This window comes from Puntigrus tetrazona, chromosome 11, assembly GCF_018831695.1.
Source record: "Puntigrus tetrazona isolate hp1 chromosome 11, ASM1883169v1, whole genome shotgun sequence".
In the NCBI taxonomy this organism is placed as follows: Eukaryota; Metazoa; Chordata; class Actinopteri; order Cypriniformes; family Cyprinidae; genus Puntigrus; species Puntigrus tetrazona.
In genome coordinates this window covers 1,825,451-1,848,415 of record NC_056709.1, presented here as the reverse complement: position 1 = coordinate 1,848,415, position 22,965 = coordinate 1,825,451, and the positions used below count along the sequence as shown (strand labels likewise).

The window sequence follows — 22,965 nt, the reverse complement described above, 5'->3', positions numbered from 1 at the left end:
GACTGTTGTTGTAGCTGCGCGGTATGAGAACAGCATGAAAAATGACTTACAAGTCATTTTGTCCATCACGTGGTTAAGGGAGTGCATTTACTCGTGTATTAAACATCGGTTTGTTTGTTTGTTAGCTTGTTTGAAAATGTAATTTTCTAAATATTTCAAGATATTTCAATCGTTTCATGCAGCCGGTCGCATTTACATTCTTTTTGTGTTGCGTCCCTTTTCAAATACTAATTTGAGTTTATTCAGTGCACTCTTATTGTATTCTACTTCCTTACTATTGTTGTCTTGTGTTATATATAATATCCATTTTAAAGTTTAAATTGAATTTCATTACTGTATTTTTCAAAAGATTTCTTTTTTTAGTTTATCTTTATCTTTTCCTTTATTATTATTGTTATCATTTTCAGTGACTCTTGCTTCTTTAGCTTCCCTCTCCCATTACTGCATCCACGATCAACTTTATGTATTTATTTTTTATCTGCACTCCGCTGGCTAACGAAAGAAAACGCTTGTGAAAAGCATTAAATCTCTTCCCCGCACAAAAAAAGCTATTTCTCTCCTTAAACCCCTTTATGTAAGCTACAGCATGCACATTATTAGTAGGTGATATATATATAATGTAGCTCATATATAGATAAAATATACATAATACATAATGCAATGCCGCTCTAGTACATACAAAGTAAAGTGTCTTCATAGATTTTCACTATTACAAGCTTGTATTTTGGGTGTTGGATACAAAGGATATTATGTATTATATGATATTATAGATTATATGTTGCATTGGTATGTTTTGTTCTGCCTCTGGTTATTATTTTGGCTGTGAATGCATACAGGCCAGGGCAGAAAATTGACCATTAGAACTCAGTTGTTGCCAGACCGTCCTCCGTTTCCAGTGTGCTTTCATAACAGCCTGCGGTTTTTGGTTTTTGTCAGTAATTTGTCTGCTTGTACCCTCACCTCCCTCCGACGCAATCACCCAGCTCCCGGACTTGATTTGTCTGTTTAGTTTAACTTATTGCAATGAGAATACATTTCCAAACAGTGGCCGTTATGCTCTGCTCACGTTTCGGTGGGCAACCAAATTTTTTAATTCATTGCATTTTGTCTGTTAAGACAGCCACGAACTATCATCTAAAGACCAGCAAACTGTGCCAAATAGGAGACGACAGTAGAAATGACATGTAACGCTCTCATTGTTATGAGATTTTCTGAAATGTATAATTTGTCATAACTTCTCTTTTTGTTCTCCAAAAATTTTACTCTGCAGTACACTCCCATAGAAACACACATTCATCAAGTCAGAGAGGAAAAGGCCTCCTATTGACAAGAAGGGTCAGAGAGTTCACAGCAATGTGATATATTGGATGAGGAGCCAATTAACCTCTTCAGGTCTTTTTCTTTGGCCGCAAAAGAGAACTAGTAGATTAAACACTACTACCCCCACCTAAAATGTCAAAAAGGACGGGTAGGAGATTAAACAACACTACAAGCACTGCCTCCCCCACCTAAAATGTCTTTCTCTCACACACACAAAGTCACATACACACATATACACACATTCACAAACACCAACCCACTAACCACTCCCAACTAGGAAAAAACCAAAGGTCTTTTATTGTGTTGACCCTATAAAAGGGTAATTTCCTGAAGGTGCAGGAACCATAAACATTAGAAGAGAGAATGCTAAAAAGACAAGACGGTTGTCCAACCATCCTCTGATCAATGGGAAGTGTGCGTGGGAAGTTTTTTTAGTATTAATTCACCATGTGAACACCTGTGTCTTGGACTACCCTCGGCCATTCCCCTTCATCCCAGAGAGTGAAAGAGGAATAAAACTAAAAACAGGAAAGCAAACTCGTTTTTCTTTCCTGTTTTGTAAACACAAAATAATAAGTGAGGTAATTAAAGAACAGAAGCGTTGTAGAAATAACACTTCATGTAGTCCATTTTTTGGCTAATAAACTTTCAATGGAACTGAAGTCCATTATACCCTGGGTACAATTTCACTGCTCTCTCAAGAATGCCTCTCTTTCTTTCTCTCGTTCTCTTTCCTCTTCCCACGGTTCAATGCTTCTCCTCCCCTTCTGGAGCAATTCCAGACCCAGATAAGCAGGTACTGAAGTCATCACATGTGACAAATAAAACGGATCTCAAACGTGTAAATATATTATATATTTGTATTCAATCTCATACTGTATGTATCCCTTTCTCTTTGTTAAATTACAATCAAAGGCAATATATAAAGGTTCCACACAGAACATGTTGCACATGAACATTGTCAGATGAAACCGAAGCATAATGAGAAGGACATTTTAGCTATTGTCTGGGGGTTTAGAAAGCAATCATAGTTCACAAAAAAGAGTACCTAGAACTTTGCAGGAATGGGCCTAATGTGCCTAGATATGCCTAAATGTATCTGTATTAGCAAATATTTCCATTACTGTGTCTGTTTTTTTAAAAAAAGAAACCAAGATCTTGGATCAAGACTATAGTTTATAAATCAAAACCTCTTTTTGATAGAGTAAGTGATTACTGCAGGTAGACCAGTGATTGACAAATGAAAGAAACCACTGAAAACACTGAATGGAGTGAAACTGCAAATATGCCGTTATGTCATTAAGACGAGTTTATACAAACTAATAATGTATTTAAGTGCAGAAACCCAGCTGCCTTGTCCTTATCTGCCATCCTGAACCCGGATTATTCAGTACATTATTAATAGATAGCACATAATATAGATTATTAAACATTCCACAGGCTCTTAGATATTTCTATGCGTAATATGTACATTTTGGAGTAAACTTAAAATATATTGGTCGATCTTTAAATCAATAGTTTAATTTTTTCTTGTTGTCGATGTACAGTATGTATTCATGAATGTTTTATTGCATTGTAGTTATTTCCTCATTTAAAGGTTTTTTGTCCTCATTCAAAGTTTGTTATGTTGTTAATCATCTCTGGTTGATTTGATTCGTGGCTTGTAAGACCTATTTAAAAACCTTATGATAAAAGTCAATTGAAGAGCTAAGGCCACTGAAAAAGAGGATGGCCTCTGTTGCACTCAATGGTAGAATTGTACAGTTTTAATAATACGGCGTTAGAATGTAATGGCAGGTTGAATAATAAATTGAAAGCATTATTAAGTTTCAAAATGTCACCATGTGATGGAAATACATGATCAGTGATATAAGAACGATATAAACAGATTCACATACATACATACTCAAAACATGAATAACCTAGATTCATTTGGAAGCCATGCTTAAGACATATTATTCAATTTAATATGTCCTGTTTAAGAAGAATCACGTGATTAACAGCTATATTAAGTATAGAATCACATACCACATGAAAAAAGCCATTATTACTAAGGGGGTGGGGGGATAATTCAACAATGCTGAACATATCTGTTGAGTAATATCAACAAAATATGCACCATCACATATGGGATATACAGAGAGAAAATGAGGAGCACAGAGGTCAGAAGATGCCCCCTTTTTCATTGTCAGTCATCTCATTTTCAGTGCCAAAAAGAAAAATAATGTCAGCAAACATGAATATAAATTAATTCATTTCATGAATTATTTATTTGGACAGATTGCCATTTAAAATTAGGCCACAACAATGATCTGTGAGCCAAGGGGGAACTGAAAAAAAAATGGCTCAGATGTTTTTTTTTTTTTTTTTAATAGAAACTAAAATGGAGGCGCACATACTGATTTTGACTTATCAATTAATTAGTAGTTTCCACATATTTGAATGTTATATGTGAGTCAACATAACGGTCAAGATTTAATAGACGAGGTTATATAAAAGTGGGGTTTTATGGCAAGTTTAATTCATGTTTTAAATATTTCACCATTTTTGTATGGTGACGTATTGGCAACATAATAATGGTCGTGGTGAAAAGCACTGTACAGAATAAAAATGTACTACACTTGGTTTTGCCTCAGCCAAAAGTTAAAAGACATACTTGTTGTAAATCATTAAAATAACATTTAAGTAGGTTTATGGAAACTATCAGTGTTCTTTATTGTGACCGATTTGCATAGATTTCTCAGCCAATGGATCAGCCATCTGTCAAGAAACTGTTTATACTTCTCTGGTATAAGCCGGTTTTCCCAAGGTTTATAATAATAATAATAATAATAATAATATAATATAGTTTCTAGTTCTGCGCAACAGTAAGATTGCGCTGTAGTCACCGTTTCTTAATTCTGGTGGCTCTAATTCATCCCTTAATGCATGAATGACTATGATCATAAGCAATCTCTTATCTACGCTTTTGTGTATATATTGCGCTTGGTTAATGTGTACAACGGAGATTTTTAGAGCACTTTTAGTACACTAGCTAAATACCCCCATTATTATGGGGAGCATGCAGGACATGCTTTTGTTGAGCATGGGGGGCTGCGCTGCCTAAACTGCGATAGGAGTCTTGTGCCTGGCCCTGTCCCCCAGGAGTATTCTGAATGAGGGTGTCACTTGCGATCTGTACCCCCCATTTTCTCAACACACACCAGTCCTCTGTCCCATGTCCTCCCCCACTTCAGCTCTCCGATCTCCTGGGATAGGGGGCCAAACAAAGAAGGAGCGAGGCAGCATAGGCTGGGATGGTGGGGGGGTGCTCTGTGGCCCCTGTCTTATTAGAAGGGTCGTGAACGTGTCAGAATGATTAATTTGCAGAGGTGCACAGGGATACCCTTGAGCCACATTTATCCAAAGTCTGAGCTCTCTAGCACACACATCCCTTGATGCGGGTTTGACATTTGCTATTAGGAAAATTAAGAAAAGAAAACAGGAATATAATGCGTGCAAAAATAAATAAATAAATGATAAAACGTTGCTCGATCCAGGCATTGCCACGGGCAGTTTGTTCATCAAAACAACGACAGGTGATGCGTTGCTAAAATAGAACGTACATTTTGACATTCGGTCACGAAGTATGTCGTTTTCCGTACAATTTCCGTACTAATTTATAATAATTCGGTCATAATCTGTTTAGTTGGAATAGAAACCGAACAAAAACATCCCAGGCATTGCCTGCAGAAGAAAACCTTGATATTACGTGTAAATAAAAGTCCAAAATCTCTGAATTGTTTTTATCCCTTCCCCCATCCATCATTCAGTATTAGTCCCTAGAGAGCTAAATGTCATTATCTGTAATGTGTTCTGGTTTTCAATATTAATTTCCAACCCCGACCACCAGTCTTTATCATCAAACCGTCTTAAACAGACACATATCAGCATACAGTTTATGAAATATGATTAAAGGTTTAGTAGATTGGAAGGCAATGTAGATATCTTTAATGGGAAAGTGATCTTTAGGGCTTAACTCTAACCCCTGACCACTGGAGTGTGTGTGAATAATCTAAAGAGACAGGCAGCAGGGTGTGTTTGCTATGGTCTCTGTCACTCTGTTGTCAGTTTTTGAACTTGTTGCCAAGAGCTTATAGCAAGGCCCGTGCAAAGTAAGGTTTTGCAAAAAGCTGACAGATCATCATCATCATCATCATCATCATCATCATCATCGTCAAAAAAAATTTTTTTTGTGCCAATATTATTTTGCAATGTATAACGCTGGAACGTTAAACGGGCTAATTTTTAAAAAAATTAGAAGCGCTCGTTTTCTGTGTCTTCGAGCACTTCATCGGAAGAATACAAAAACGGCATGTGCATTGTGATGTCAGTGTTATCAAGGGAAATGAACAGAAACATTTGCTAAATAGATTTTTGCGGTGCATGATATTTGCAGGGGGCAGTTTCGGCCTAATGTTTAGAAAGTTGAACTCGTGATCCTGAAGGTCACGGGTTTGATTCTTAGTACAGGATGGAGTGAAGTAGCAGTGCTCTGTTCCACTTTTGTTACTGAGGTGCTCTTGAGAAAGGCACTGAACACACAAATCACTCTCCAGGTGCCGCAGCAAAATCGTCGCTTACTGCTCGAAGTGCGGGTTCTTTACTCTGCTGTGTGTGTGTGTGTGTGTGTGTGCACAGTTAAATGCAGAGCGCATATGATTTATCATGCTTGCCCTACACGTTCTGCCGCCTTTGAAACGAGCATACTAGTTCAAATGTAAAACATCGGAGAGCGCTGTTTCTCTTTAGAGAATGGCTTTTTAGATGGATGTCTTTTTAGGTATAATTTGTGATCTCTAACCTATTTTGCTGGATTTCCATAGTGTTTTTTCCAACATTTGGCAACTTGGGAAGTTGAGTAAATGAGTAAGTAAGTCCAAAACAGACACTCTGGCATTGAACTGTCTATGGGAAAATTTGAACTTAACATGCTTTCTGAATATCTGCAAACCCAATGGTTTTTTTCATGCTTTAGTACAAAACATTTTACAACGTAGCAATGGTCAAAGGTATAAAATGTTTTTTTTACAACAATGACAACTTTGACCTTATGATATCTTGTAGTCTTGTAGTCTGTTAGATAAAGTTGGTGGTGACACTTTAGATTAGTAAACACATGATATTCACTTTTAACTGAGGGTTGACAGTAAAAGTGTTTTCTAATTAAAAGTGTTACTGAAGCTGCCATCTGAGAACCGTTGAGAGGGATCCTCTATTTAGAGGATCTACAGATGTTGTTGTGCATCTGGACCGATAACTTTTTCTTTATCCAGATTTTATCCAAAAAATAAATAAATAAACAAATGCATAAATATATAACCTTTCCGCACTATGTCAAGCTCACACCAAATGGTCATATTAGAATTATGAAATATGTCAATCATCCTAATCTAATCATTTTAAAGGTGACAAAATGTATTATGTATAATATCATTTTTATTTCAACTACTATGTACTTCATCAGAAATAAGTAGAATGTAATTACTGTTTTCATATTGTATTGCAAAAGACTTGGTTGGGTTTGGTGACAGGTTTGGTGTTTGGTGGATCGAGGTGTAAGGGATAGTGTAATTATGAATGTAACTACAGTAATAATTACAGATATAATTGCATATAGGTATTCCAAAAAATATAAGTGCAATGTAAAAATATGTACACAATAAGTGCATTTTAACAAATGATTACTGTAAATATAAATACATAGTAAGGCCACCTAATAAAAGGTGGGACCTGGTATGATTTATAAGTTTAACTGTAATATTTTATTTTAAGTTTTAGTCAAATACACTTATTCAACTGTTAATTTCTCCAGGAGCTTTGTTGAACATTTAGATGATTTGAGCATGAAACACCTTTTTTCCCCAACAGGTTGTCCTTTTATAGACAACACTGTATTAGATTAGATACAATAACTTTCACAGCTCTTTCAAGATTGTTCCTTAGAGTGATATCCGTAGGATAGGGAGAGTAGCACTGGTCAGAAAACAATATTTTCACATTTGTAGACAGGGTGATATAAAATGGCTAGTTCTGCTCCTTGATTAAGATTTGCTGAGCTGCATTTGAAGCCGTGATTAAATACTCTATAATCACACACCCTTGACCTTGTTACTGCATCCGTGTGTCTATGTGTTGCTTGGCAACCATTCTGCTAAACATTACTAGAGACATTGCTTGGTAGAAGGATCGTTATTTGTCATCTGTTTGTTGCTAATGTTGATTTTCAGGCTTGGGGATGTCCAATCCTGTTCCTGGAGGGATACTGTCTTACAAAATGCAGCTGCAACCCTAATTAAACACACCTGAACGAGCTAACCGAGTCTTTCAGATTGACTGTCACGCTAATGTTTTGTGTCTGCTTGGAGCTAAACTGTGCAGGACACTGGCCCTGCAGGAGCAGGATTGGTTCACCCCCATAGTTTTATCAAAGCAAAAATCCCTCTGAAGCCGTGGTTCACATCGATTTTAAAACCCACGAGTCTTTTGTATTTTTCAAATTTTGGCGATTTGTCTAAATGAATGTTAAGGCTTTTAGGATCGAGGCATGGCTCAAAATGCAAACTTTTTTTCAGTAACCAGGATTTGTGTGCTTTTTTTTAACCCACAGTTTCATGCTCATTCACATTTGGTTAAATTGCATCTGCTAAAAACCACCTCCTAAATTGTTTGTATTTTGCAGCATGGTGATTCAGTTCGCCTTGAATGAATGTCCTTGTTACACATGGACTTTTTAAATAGCTGGTTAGTAAAAACGTGTGCCCAGATAGTTTGAAATATAACTTTAACATTTATAACTTTGTATTTGTGTTTTTGCCAATGGTTTGCACATTGTGAGCGTTCTGACTTCTGTTTTCCTACTGAACGCTTAAAGTTAATGTACTATTTTTAATCATAAAAATGATTCAACTTGTGCATGCACATGTAGCTATGGAGCCAGGTTTGGAAATACAGTTACTGTTGTCATTTCATCAATTAGTGATTAGTTTTGATACGTATGCTTAGATGCATGCATCTAAATTAACTGAACAATTGCTTAAAATGATTCACAGTTAAACACTGTACATTGATGACACCTGCTGGTCAAAACTGTGTAAATGCAATGAGAACACATCCTAAATATGTACTAGAGCTGTCTGGAAAGCATCTTGAAGGTAATATAGAAGATATTTATTGAAGAAAGTACTGTTCAAACACTGTAATAATACCTGTAATAAGGACAATTGCCTTTTATCATTTATCACAGTCTTATTGGCAATCTAAAACTTTCAAGGATGATTTTAAAATGTGAACTCCTTCAAAAAAATATCTCTGTTTTTCTCCCACTGTTCAACCAATTACATCTCTTTAATAATCACCTGTAATAAATCATCTATAATTCATATAACATTTGCCAAAATTTAAAAACATATCATCTCCTGAGTCTTATTGGCAACTCAAAACTTTCAAAAATGATTTTAAAAGACAGTATCAGAAGTATATGGGTCCCTCAACTATGTAAAAAATGTTATAAATATTTCTGCTAACACATTTTTCATATTAAATTGAATTGACTGAATGGTTTCATCTTTTACGTGGTTAAACCAAATCGCACCATGTTAAAAAGTGTGAATCATAAAAGTGTAATTGTGTGAAAACTTTTTATTTTATTATGGATTTATAACATTTGCTAAAAAAAAACATAATATTATTATAACATAAAAATACATATTTTTTTTCTTTCCCACCTATATAGGGCCAATTTGGCTGAAAAATGTATTTGTCCCACCTCTGGGTCCCTGTCCCAAAACTGGACCACACACTGAAAACAGACAATTTCCTCCGTCCCAGATGTCGTCCACTCCTGTAAAATGATTTATTTATTGACGTGGTCCAGATGTGGCCCCCGTACTGTAGAGCAGGGGTGCCCAGTCCTGCTCCTGGTGATCGACCGTCCTGCAAAGTTCAGCTCCAACTCTAATTAAACACACCTGAAGAAACTAATTAAGGTCCTCTGGATCGCTTGAAAATTAAAGGCAGGTGTGTGTTTAGAGTTGGAGCTGAACTTTGCAGGAGAGCGAAGGAGCAGGACTGGGCACCCCTGCTTTAGAGAGACTTATATTATTTTATGTGGCCCAGGTCTGGTCTAGACACTTTTAAGACAGATCTGGCTGAGGCTCGGTTTGGTCCATGGGCCAAATGTGGCCCAGAAACTGCTAAATGTTATTTAACAGTGAAACACAATACTTTTGAAAGCACAAATAATGAATTATATTTATATCAAAAAAGACATTATGTTTCAAAATTCAGTTCAGTTCTTATCAAATGGTGACAGTGCAGTCAAGTCAATAATATTGCTGAATATAAGGAGTATTCAACTAAGCAGGACAAAAGGCAACAGTGACAAGAAACCAGACTCTGGCCTCTGTTTTCCTCTGGCCAAATGAATGAAGATGGTGTGATTATTCCAGGATGCATCACAAGTCAGATTATTCTGATATTCTGAATATTTCATTCAACCTCTTCTGCGTGAAAAATGCAAAATTGAATTTTCAATACAACTGAAAAACATTGTATAAGCCACATTGGATTTATTTTTTTTTTTACTCACCATTATACTGATTAGTGTTCCCTTTGTTTGTGTGGTTGAAATTTTCTTTCTATTAATACAGCAATGCAACAAGAAATTAGAGTTATTTGATTTCAAAAGAAGCAAAGTAATAAACGGGTTGCTTTTTAGAAGCTGACCTATTTTGTATTTTAATTGTTTGTGTGTTTTTTGTGCATTTATTAATATTTAACCTCAATATTCAGCTTCAACGTTCAGCATGCGAATCACAATGATAGCAATTAATAGTAACACTAACCATTTAATTAGCTCTTTTTGTTGTGCTACTACTGAAAAAAGGCAGCAAATGAAATAAAGCATTTGCAGTTTATTTAGCCGTAGCTGTACTAAGTGATGGTAAAACCTTAAGAAACGGATACAGTTCTTTTTTAATTGCTAGAGCTCTTGTGGAAGCAAACTGTACTAACTAAGCATTTGCCAGTACAATATACTGTTTACTTTGCTTGTTGTAAGGCAATGAGTTTGCATGGTTTTTTTAAGTAAGGCCAACTAATTTGATTTTACAGTCTACCCATGTCTTGCGGACGGCTAAGGACGCAGGTGCTTGGATTGAGTTGGCCAGGTTACTCCACAAGGAGATAAACAGTTAATGTAAAAATCTGTGGAAGTGATTTTGTGCCACTTTCGGATAGCACAGTAATGTACTGTTCATTTGCAGAATGCAAGAACACAAGGCAGATGCCTTGAAATTTATGTGAGAAGCAAATGGCAGCCAGTGCAAATTAATAAACAGAGATGTGTGTTCTTTTCAGCTGGTTAAAGACAAATCTCGCAGCTGCAATCTCAATTAATTATAGAGGTTTGATAGAACTTCCTGGAAGACTCGTCCATGAGAGCATTGCTATTGCCCAGTAGCTTGAAACAGAGTTGTGTAGTATGTTCTAAAACAAAGGGCCGGATCTTCTTAGGTTTTTATAAAGCAAATCTGCAGGACTAGGCAGTTTTAGCAATGTGGTCGGAAAAATTCAGCTAATCGCCAATCACAACTCCAATCTCTGGCTGTTTTCGATGGTGTTATGGTTGATGTGCCTAACTAGATGATGAAATAGTGATGAAGTGATGGGTTTGTTAAAACCACAAGCAGTCGTGGCAAGGTTGAGTTAAATGTGATAAATGACTTTTAGACCCGCTAAGATGCGAGCAGCTGCCATCGGATCAACAGGATGGAATGAGAGGTAGAGTTAAGTGTCATCAGCATAGCAGTGATATGAAAAGCCATGTTTCTGAATGACAGAGCCTAGTGATGCCATGCAGACAGAGGAGAGAAGTGGTCCAAGAATTGAGCCCTGAGACACCCCAGTAGCTGGATGTTGCAACTTGGACACATCACCCTTCCAAGATACCTTTAAGAAACTATGTGAGAGGTAAGACTCAAACTACTGGAGTGTGGTTCCTGACATGCTCTTTTCCAGTAGGTCACCAGGGCGAAGGGATATGTTGAAGAGTAAGTACAGGAACAACTGCAGGAGAAATGGTTCGAAGGAGATGACATGGAATAGAATCAAGTGGACAAGTAGTACGGTGATTGGAAAGGATGAGTTCTTCTGCTTTAGAGAGTGGAGAAAAGGATATGAACGAGAGCACATTTGCTGAACTTGACAGTTTGAGGTGTGGAGTATTATGCACATATGGTTGTGATTTTATTATTGAAGAAGATGGCAAAGTCATCAGCAGATAGAGTTGATGAAGGAGGGGGAGGAGGAGGACAGATGAAAATGTCATAAAGAGCATGTGAGAGTTAAATGAATTGTTATTGGTGTTGTGATCGTATTTCCTTTTTGCACTGTAGACATTAGTGGAGAAGGAAGAGGGTGTTTTGATTTGTGCCATACCATCTTTGTAGCCCTGAGTTTAAAACAATGTATATCCGAAAGCCAAGGGGCAAATGTTGACCTGACCTGGAACATGTAAAAGTAGAGCAGAAAGTATCAGTAGCGCTGTTAGCATCAAGGGGTGATAGCTGTTTAGGAAGAGGAAGTGAGGATGAAACTATAGCAGATATCAGGGAAGGTGAGAGTGAGTGTAGGTTACATCGAAAGATGACATGTGGAGGGGTATGTATTGTGTTAGGGACCACATTGAGGTTCAAAGTGAGTAGGAAGTGATCCAAAGTGAGCAGTGGAGTAGCAGACCAGTGTTGTGTGTAAATAAGGTCCAGGTTGCTGCCTGATTTGTGAGTATAGTCAAAATTAACACTAACTTGAGATAAAAAAAAAAAACGACAAGCAGAGGAAGTCTGAAGCCTGAGATTTATCTAGATGGTCTCCAAGCATAACTCCCCTTACGAAAAAGAAGTTTATTCAAGTATGCTATAAGTAAACTTCTTTTAAACTTAAAATAGAAAATAACACTTTTAATGTACTTCTCAGAAACAGGCTTTATGTGCTTTTCAGAAAAGTAACTTTATACCTATAAAAAATATTTGAGCTATTCTTGTGTTCCTAGAATCTGTGTTTTCATTGTTATTCGGTAGGGGGCGCTAGTACACATCTTCTGCACAAAAATAAAACACAACTGAAGAAGAAATCTAAAAAAACAGATGCTTCCACGTGTAAGAGTGAAAGAGTGATAAACAAAATATGCAGACCGGTGGAGGGCGACAGGGCAATCCAACTTACTACAGAAATGTTTTCAAAATCTTATGGGACTGTGGTTAACCACAGCTGGAGATGGTAGGTACAGGTGGAGAAACCAATGACTTGTACATATCGGTGCAGTCATTTTAGACACTTCCAAAACTGTTGCAACAGAGATAGAAGTCATTTTTTAAATACACGAATTATGTTTCCAGCTTTGTTGCATCCATTGGTGCTTTGTGATGAGGTTTTGGCTCAAGGACTGCGTTTAAAGTCACAGCAGAGGTGTTCAGCTGGAAATAGGACTTGGCTTTATGCAGACCAGTCAAGCTCTTCCACACGGACTCAGTCAATCATTTCTTTTTTAACCTTGCCTTATACACAGAGGCATATATGTGCTTCTAATTTTATAGCAACAGTTCGGACAGGAACTTTTTTTATTCTAACATGACAATGTGCTCATGGTTTGTGCTCATGGATATTACTAAAGTAGTTAAACCTGTAAATCTGACCCAATACTTTTGGCAATACAGTGTAGTTGGGTTTAGAGCAGGGCAGGGCTCATACAGTAGACGTCGTAGATGATGGCCAAAATGGAATGGACATCATTAAGTTGCTGAAAGATTTTCTGAAAGATTTAATGAGAGAACAGGTTTTTGAGAAACCACCAGAACTGGGAAAAGCGCGCTGTTAACAAGTTTTTATACCCAGAAATGGTCTGTTTACAAGGCCATGTTTGCTTCAAGAAGAAGGACCAAACTCTGTGCTGGGCCAGGCAAGAAGAGATGCAGATTTTACCCCCAAAAAATCTTTTTATGAATGAGAATTACTACAGCTACGGCTAGGGAATACTTTGACTTGTACAATTTGACAACTTTTTTCATCTGTGTCTAATTACATTTGATATTTACATACAGCAATGGTATTTAAACGATAATATTTAGGATGGTGGGAGTTCAGTAGTTGTGTGGTCTATGAAGAGTTGCATGAAGTGTAATGGTGCTAGAGGAATTCTGGTCTTGGTTTGGGTTACTTCCTTATTGCTTATTGACTTTTTTCTGCATTTTGTTTTTGTTTTAAAATAGTAATTTCATATTCATTTTATGTTGTAGGTCAACAAATTGAGCTGTTATATCATATGTTAGTTGTTTAGTGCTTATTTTTTCATATCAAACTATGTCAGATGTTTTATGTGGAGGAGTGACAAGAAAGTCATCTATTAGATTTACACTGAACTGTAAAAAAACACTGTTAAAAAACAGCCATATTCTAACAGAGTGAACACTAATGAGTGTTTCTGTAAACTAGCAGATTCACATTTTTTTACTGGTAAATATTTCTCCTCAGTGTACTCGAACGATATTTTCGCATTACTAATACCATATGAATACTAGTATTTTAAGCTGAAACGTTTGGAAGCAATTGGAGCAGAGTTAATTTCTATGGAGGCAAATGAAGACAGGACCAGCGCAGATTAATCTGTTTTGAATCCACAGGCTGTAAATGTACATCTCAAGTACTGATATTGGATTATTTTAACCAAAAAAAGCCTTCTGAAATGGAGAGAACTTTCCGAAAACCTCGGACTAGACAGAGACGGCACTCTCACATGTGTTTTGATAGGCAGGTGAGCAAATATATTATTTATTGTGCAAGTAATAGTCATGTACAGGTTATTCGGTGACTAAATAGATGTGAATGAGCTTTTGCTTTCGTGAGCATGATTTGTGAATACGACATCTCCTAAGTTTCCACGCTCCATCACTGTGTTATCGAGCTATTGTTACCGTTTTGAAAATGTGACCTCTAGCGGTGAGAATTAACATACTGTGCCTTCAACTGTGTAATGAAACCAACTTGAAACTGCTTCAGTCCTAAACCATAGGGACCTTCTAAATAGGCTACCGAAATGTCAGTCTAAGTATGCTAGACTGTTGTTGTATTCGTTCTTATTCAGATATTATGGAATCTAATCACGGCTCTTCAGCTCTCTTATTAATGTCGTTAACATATAAAATATCACCAATCATCATAATTTAGAACAGCAAGCTGCAAGAACAGCTTACATTTTACAAAACCTGCAGCACTCCAACAATAAAAAGTGCATGCTTCTGTTCATGATCAGTGTTGCCAGTTTGGGGATTTTGTCACCAAATGTAGCTACTTTTTCATTGTTGCTGCGATTTCTTTTTTTCCTGCCCATGACCTTTCACGTTTGGTCTTAATTAATCACACCACCCCTTCCGTGACACGCACCATCATCACACTTTATCTCACTCCCGGTACATGAAACAGTGTATCGCCACTTTCTGTCGCAGAAAAAACAGTAGGAGAATGATCTCAGTTCTTTCTTTTGCTGGTGTTACTGAAGTGTAGCTGGGTGATTTTATTCTAAACAACGAAACACTGCCTCGGTTTTCAACATTTCCTGACACAACACAGATGAGATGATTAGGATGAATCTAAAATATTATGCAGGAGCACTTTCTCGTGGCGTGTGCATTTCAAAACTAAGAATGTTTAGGCAGACATCTCATATATCACCAGTTGAATTGTTCTTATTAACATATTTCATATTTATATAATGTGCAATCTGAGTAAATAAATGTACCTACCAATTATCCTGCTGCAGTCAAGTTCATTTTCATTAAAGTTTTTCTCTTACTGATCATATTTCATACCTGTTTATTTGATGTCTGCAATTACATCTGCAAGTCTCCTTTTAGATGTCAAATAGACGTCTATTAGATGTCTTTAAGATGTTTATGATATAGAATGTCTATAAGATCTGTAAGATGTCTGCCAGACGTTTTTAGACAGCAGTTGCTTTCCAGATCATCTTTAACAGACATCTTGCAGACATACGTGTGCTACCATTATTAATTTTCACAAGAGTAGTATTAAAATAAATGAACGAATGCGTGGACGTTGCCTTATAGCAAGTTACCGACTCGGTCCTTTGAGTCTCATTCAACAAAATGTATTAATGTTTTTTCAAGTCATTTAGTCATTTAGCCCCATGAATTTACTAATGCAGTCTAAACTGGAAGTCTCGAGTCTTCGGTTGGAGTCGTTCGTTCGTCACGGGACAGCTTCATAAGCCTATCCAATGCAGTGTGAGCATGTTTGATGTGCTTGCAGATCACAAGCATTTCCTAATTTTACTTCAAAATTTTTTGTTATATTTTTTATACTGATATACTATGTATCAAAAATAAAATATGTAACTTTCATTTCCCACATTTACTTGTATTTACTTTCTTTTCATATTTGGTGACTTTTTGCGAAAAATTGAAGGTGGTTCTAGATATTTTTCTGAGGGAGTGCCCATGATGCAAAGCATTTTTCCATGTCAAATGTGAGTGCTGTTGTGGATTTAAGTGTACGTACACTCTAAGATCAAATATAAGCATACGCACATTTTACAAATGAGGTCTCAGGGGTCAAGTAAAAGTCCTGCCAAAGAAACTTAGGAATTAATATAACCATTTAATTTTTAATTGTTTAGTCAGCAGTATGGTTCAAGACAGTTCTGGAAGAAACCTTGACCTTTAAATAGTAACCCCCCTTGCACAACCAGGAATGTAAAAGGCTGCCAGTGTTGACCCCTGGCCCCGTTTTTTAACTGGACCCTCATCTCTAAATACAACCCTCTGACCTTCTGAGTCTATTGAGGTTTCCCAAGTAACCTTCAGTTTACCTATGAGTGACAGTTCCATGTTCTTTATGCAAAGTGGGGGAGGTACATTCCAATCTGTGATAGACAATCGTGAATTAAATCGTGGGCTCTTAAACATTCCCTGCTTGGAGCAATAATGTGTAGATGTTGTTTGTTTAGGTTACTTCTACAGGTAATATATGAATCATGCTATGTTTCATCGGTTGTCATTTAAGGTATGATAAAGAACAGATTTATTACTAGGCGTATTCATCTGTATTTACTTGAAGTCTTTTTAAAATATATTCTCCACAATGAAAATCCAACACAATATTTCATAGTTTGTCAAAATACTAGCACGTTTGCTGTCTAAAACCAACATAATAGCACAATGAAATAATGAGTTTTTTAATGATGTTATTAGCAGGTTAAACCTCTGTCTCTTCCAAGTTTCCTCGCCATTGTGTTTCGGTCCTTGGTCCGTTACCTTATTTTTGATTGATTGCTGTCTGCCCCGTCCATTGCCTGTTTTGTGGATTATTCTTTTGCCTGTGCCTTGGATTAAACTGTTTGCTGGTGCTCGACCATGCCTGTTTTAACCGCATTTCATAATCGAGCACAGCTAGGTTTTGCAACTTCCCCACCCCTTTTGCAACGTTTATTTATTAGTTTGTTTTTTTTTTAAAGAAGTTTAGGGACAAATATAACTTCTTGGACAAACATTATCTAAGTTCTCATCTTCTTCACTGGTCTAAATTTATCTTTATATAGACCGCTTAATTTGCCATTATGATGTCATCCAGTTGGCAACACTGATAGAGCCTTATATTTGATTTCTCTGGATCACACTACAGGATTTTTAGCCTGATTTTTCCCTCCTGAGAATTTTTCTTCCAAAAAAATCTTGGATGGGTTGTTGAACACGGTCCCAATGTTTAGTGTGGATTCGTGAGGCGTTCACCAAATCAATCTTCCACCCCCCAATCTGTTTGCACACAAATCGGGGTCCCTCCGATCATATCGAACGTGTTTGATATTTAGAATCTAAATGGGGACGATGACTGCTATATGATTACATCAGTACTTTCACTATAGCCAACCGCAAAACAGCTGCTGTAATGGCTCAGTTGTGTGAGTTTTGAACGTACCGGGTGAGTACAGAAAACTGCTAGCACGCTAGTTAATGGAAACATCATTGAAATATCAGTGACGACCTGCTGTGTGATAACTCTGGCGTGATAATCTTAATAATATCTTGCAGTGCGTGATGCACCACGATGTGTGCATGTTTAAGATTTGAGTGTGTGTGTCTGCAAACAGATTTCATAATTGGTTACCAAAAACTGTTGTTGTTTTTAAACAGATATGTCTGTGATTGGGTACATTGCTTAAAGGAATCATCTCAACCATCCCAAGCCAGATAAATGTTAAAATAATAATTAAAAAAACACTTAAAAATAATTAAAAATACACAAAAAAAATGCTTTAATTCCTCCAAATAAAAAAATAAAAAACTTTACTTTGAACATTTTTTTCTTTCATTAAATAAAAAAAATACATTGCAAAAAAGGATTTCATTCATCCAGATAAAAAAAAAAATTAAGGGTAACGATTCAGATCTATGTTTTATAATTTGAGCCAATGAAAAATTACTTTTTGAAGTAACATTTTTTCGGCTGTTTTAAGTCTGCTTGCAAAACTCAGTAGTTATGGCAGAAAATCCTAAAGACAACAAGGCCAGTTGGTTTTGGCTGGTTATTCCCAGACTGCTTATTATTATTTTCTGTTTATTTGAACATTTTTTTGATTGTCACTATTGTTGATATTCATATGCAGATTCTTCATGTCTATGTGTGCCATACAACAAGCTTTTTGTTCACAAAATAAATATGCTCACATGGTCAAAAATATACAATTGCAGCAGCAAGAGGAAAAAAATGCTGTCAACAATCAAGTGAGATTCCAAACCAAGCAGATTCAGTCACTTGTAACACACATCACAGTAAACTTTAAGGAAAACAGTTCATGCACGGAACTCTCTTCTAATGATCATCTGAATCAGGTACATTAACAAAGAAAGACATGCAAAATACGCCAAGCATTTGGGCATGAGGTCTGGAATTGAGAATCGCTGACCTTAAGCAAATGCTACTTGGTAACCTTCAAAGAGTAAGAGTAAGAACTTCTGTATGACAAATGAAGCCAAACGTGTGTTTCCCAAAACCATCATTAACCAACTATGGTCACAAGTTCCAATGAACTCTGTTGGTAAGGATAAAACTTGTGCCCATCATTGCTTTTGGGTAAACCCTGCCTAATAATGAGTAAAGCTGGTGATGTTGTCTGTGGAGTTGTTTAATCCTCCTTCTGAGATCTTCATAGATTTAATAAAAATATATTTAAAATAGTCTTTCAGTTCATTTAATTATACTACATAATTTGTGATATTATTTCTTAATGTTCTTTAAATGCATGTGTCCGATGTGCATTGTTTTCCTGACGCTGCTTGCGGCTATTTTTCTATTTTAGATGTATATTGCTTTGTTTACATCATACTGTCATACTATTAGACCATTTAAAATGCGATTTCAGGGAATAACAGCAGTCTATTTTGTTTCCTTTAGCTGAACCTCTGGTGCAGGTGGATGGGAAACCAAGCTGTTGTTTCTTCAAGTTCAGTCCAAAACTGATGTTTACCAAGGTCCTGAAAGCCCAGCTGTGGGTTTATCTGCGGCCACTACAGCAAACATCCACTGTTTACTTGCAGATCCTTCGCCTTAAACCTATCACTGAGCAGGGAAGCCGACACATACGCATCCGGTCGCTCAAAATCGAGCTCAGTTCGCAAGCTGGTCATTGGCAGAGCATTGATTTCAAGCATGTGTTGCAGAATTGGTTCAAGCAGCCACACACAAACTGGGGCATTGATATAAATGCCTATGACGAGAGTGGCAATGACCTGGCTGTGACGTCTCTGCAACCTGGAGAGGAAGGACTGGTAAGGACCCTTAGACCTGCTAGAGCACTACTACTCGTACTGAACCAAATGTCCGATTTTTCACCTTCATGTCACTTAAGAAGCATTTGAGACCGCAATTTTTTACAAGGTGCTTGACCCATCTCTCTCTGTCTTCTTCTTCCCGTAATCTCCAGCAGCCGTTCCTGGAGGTCAAGGTTCTTGAAACAACCAAGCGCTCGCGGAGAAATCTGGGTCTTGACTGTGATGAGCACTCTACAGAATCTCGCTGTTGTCGCTACCCACTCACAGTGGACTTCGAAGCTTTTGGCTGGGACTGGATCATTGCACCCAAACGTTACAAGGCAAACTACTGTTCGGGCCAGTGTGAGTACATGTTCATGCAGAAGTACCCACATACTCATCTGGTTCAGCACGCCAATCCTAGGGGCTCAGCAGGGCCATGCTGCACGCCCACGAAGATGTCGCCGATAAACATGCTGTACTTCAATGATAAACAGCAGATAATCCATGGCAAAATCCCAGGAATGGTGGTGGACCGTTGTGGCTGTTCATAGAATTATGTGTTTTGGTTGAAGGTGATGGAGGCAGGGTGTTAGGGGTAAAGTCTAGCACCTACAAGTCTCTGCAGTTTCCTTTTATTTTCCTTACATTCCTTGGAAAGAATACTACATAATGTACAGAGGACAAAAAGACAGTTGTTGTTTCTTTCATAACTCCAGTAGAACATTCTTAGGTCCAGGATCCTAATAAATCCTAATTTCTCACTTTATTATTTGAATCTGAATTTTAGTTCTACCATCTTTTTGTATGTGTGTGTGTGTGTGTGTGTGTGTGTGTATATATATATATATATATATATATATATATATACACACACACACACACACAAACACACTTTTTTTTTTATTTTTCATGCATTGCGCTGGGTAGTTCTGAGATTCAGGTCCAAAATCTCGCTCGACATCAAATATATCCTCATTTTCTTGTTGCTTTTTGCAGTATTACACTTTCAGAGAAAATAGAAAAAAATACTTGATGCTGGAAACTTGTTGAATTATGGCTGGTAAGGGGACAGTGTCAGAATGAAAGATGATATAAAAAATTAGTGCAAGATATAATAGAACATAAGACAAAATACTCATTAATTGGTGGAGTTGTTAGTGTTGATCTATCATTTAGGAAAATATAATAATATTATATATTTTTTTAATTATTATTTGCATATATATATATATATATATATATATATATATATATATATATATATATATATATATATATATATATATATATATATATGCATCTTTCAGTTGTGAGAAAGATTTTGACACTTAGTTCAAAGTGTTTAAGCCAGCATACTAAGTCTTATTCTAGGTTTCATACATGTATTTTATTGTACTTTAATGCTAATATTATGAATGAAAGAAATCATGACAGGAGACAAATGCACCCCACCCCCTCCTCTAAAGCTGCTTTCACTATGGTGTGACATTCCAAATAGTCTAGGCACCCTTTCATGACTACTTTGATCCTTTTTTTACTCATGAAAATGACAAAGGGAAAGAAAGGAAGACGTTTTTATTATTATTTCTATCCCTTTTAAGGGGGAAATGATCATAACCATTTATTTTAGACACGGGAATTTATGACATAGTACTGTTCATTTGTTTCTACATCTGTGATGGACGAAATCATCATAACAGAAAACTAAATAAAAAAAATATATATTTAAAAAAGTGAAAAAGTGTCGCAAACAGTACTTTTATAGTAATTTGTGTGAAAAAAACTTCCATTTTGCATAAATGCTATTTTCTGCATAAATGCCTTCTCTGCTCACATAAACTCTGCTTTAACAATCTGTTATCAATAATTCAGTGTCAAGGTAAACCAAAATAAAACTATATATGAAGTTGTACTGAATACAATTACATATAGAGCGCTATGTTGGCACGTGTATTTACATGAATAAAAAGAACAGATGTGGATCACAACAGTTATACTATATCATTTGTAGATAAGACACTTGTCTGAGATTTAGAGAAAAGTCATTTCGTGTAACTTTAGTTGTTTTTAAATAAATACCATTCCCTGCCCCCTTACCAAACTTTAATGGTACAATAAACTTTGGGAGTGCTGAAAAAGCAAAGGATAGAGAGGGGGAGTGGTACAGTGGAATAGAAATATTTTTTCTATTCTTCAAATATGTCCCGTTGTTGAAAACAAAAGCACTATGATGTTGGATAAAAGAGGAGCCTTCTTACACTAAATCTAAGTAATATATGTATATATCACAAGAGAGAAAAAGACAAAAAAGGATGGCAGTGTGATGGTGCTGAAGGGTATAAAAGATTATTTTGGGCACTCTACTTACCAACAATAAATTTTGCACTATGGGAAGTAAATGGCAAGAGGAATTTTTATTTCCATTTCTATTTGACCTTTTCAAGCACAAGAACTTTGTAGATGGATGTTAATAACTTAGTAATATCGATGGAGTTCACACGAGGGATAGTCCATCCACCATATCTGTCTTCATGTCTTTGAAATCTTTCTGCTGAAGCAGAGACCAGTTGTCGGCCCGATCTGAAACGGATCACGTCTAAAAAATAGATCATAGCTGATCTCTGACTGTTTTAAATTGCTGTTTTGCAATACTATCAAATCCGCAAAACCCGAAATCTAAAAAGCCTACCATTGATATCCGATTTGAAAGGCAAGTTTTGGCTTGAAATAAACACTGGCTATGCACCACGAGACGCAGGGCTAGCGTTTAGCATTAACTAGCAACGAACATTTGAACTAGATACACCGCAGAAACAAGGTTATATGGGCCACAAGTAATTATTTGTACTGAAAATTAAATATAAGTAAAATCTACCTCATCAAAAAAAGTTTGAAACCTTGCTATGAAATTAAAATTGACAAATTTATAACATCTGAAAACAGCCAAAATCCTCTATATTTATGGTCAAAATACAAATGCATGTAATTGCATCAGACTTTTTACTCTTGCCATTTCAGTTTTGTCAATGTTTTTTTTAGAACATTATTACTTGAATGATGTACAAGTCTTCTAAAATGCCACAGGGTCTCTATATTTAGGTCCTTTAAGGATACAAAGAATGGAAAGTATGATATGGAGATCATAAGCCATCACCCTGTTAAGTTGTAAAATTCGAAACTTCTGTATAATGTAATGTTCTTAATGTTTTTGTCATACAATATGTGGGGAAAAAAAGAATTGTGATTTGTAAATGTGAAAAAAAAAAAATCCAAATGAAAACATTCTGCATTATATACAGTTGACAGACTCTGCTTTGAAGATTTACCTACTTATTTTAGTCATGTTCAACCACTCTTTTTGTTGTGTAGAGAAATTATGAAGTAGTTTGGTTTTCATGCAAATAAGAAAACGTCATCATTATTTCTGTCCTTGTTTTTGTTTGATCATGTTTTGTACAATAAATACTTTATTTAGAATACAAAAGGACTGCCCCTTTCTTCGTCAACAAGAGTTGTTTCGGCTCTTTTTCTCGATTTCCAGCTGTGTTCAAGATCACGGGGAACTGAGCTTGAAAAGATAAAGATAAGAAAAACTATACAGCATCTGCTCAAAGAATTCATCCAAAAGCTGTATGTTTTTGACAGTCCCCAAAATATGTGCATGGCAATTACTGTACAGTGCTTGTGGGACGTCTTCTGATATTTTACTGCTACGTCGTTCTGACAGACAAACAATGCGTGTGGTCTTTTTATTTATGTAATGCCTGTTTGATCGTTTTCA

The 22,965-nt window shown here is 36.4% G+C and overlaps 1 protein-coding gene across 2 annotated transcripts in view; it reads left to right on the top strand.

Annotated features, from left to right (window-relative positions):
* gdf11 (growth differentiation factor 11) overlaps positions 1-20,009 on the top strand; it is a 21,885-nt gene extending 1,876 nt beyond the window's left edge. The window contains exons 2-3 of one of the 2 annotated variants that reach the window (XM_043251544.1): positions 18,826-19,199; positions 19,358-20,009. In XM_043251544.1, the coding sequence (XP_043107479.1) occupies positions 18,826-19,199; positions 19,358-19,735 (752 nt within the window). In that variant the 3' untranslated portion in view covers positions 19,736-20,009. Of the gene's footprint in view, positions 1-18,825; positions 19,200-19,354 lie in introns of both variants that reach the window. The other variant, XM_043251543.1, reaches the window with a different exon arrangement.
* Positions 20,010-22,965: the final 2,956 nt, after the last annotated feature.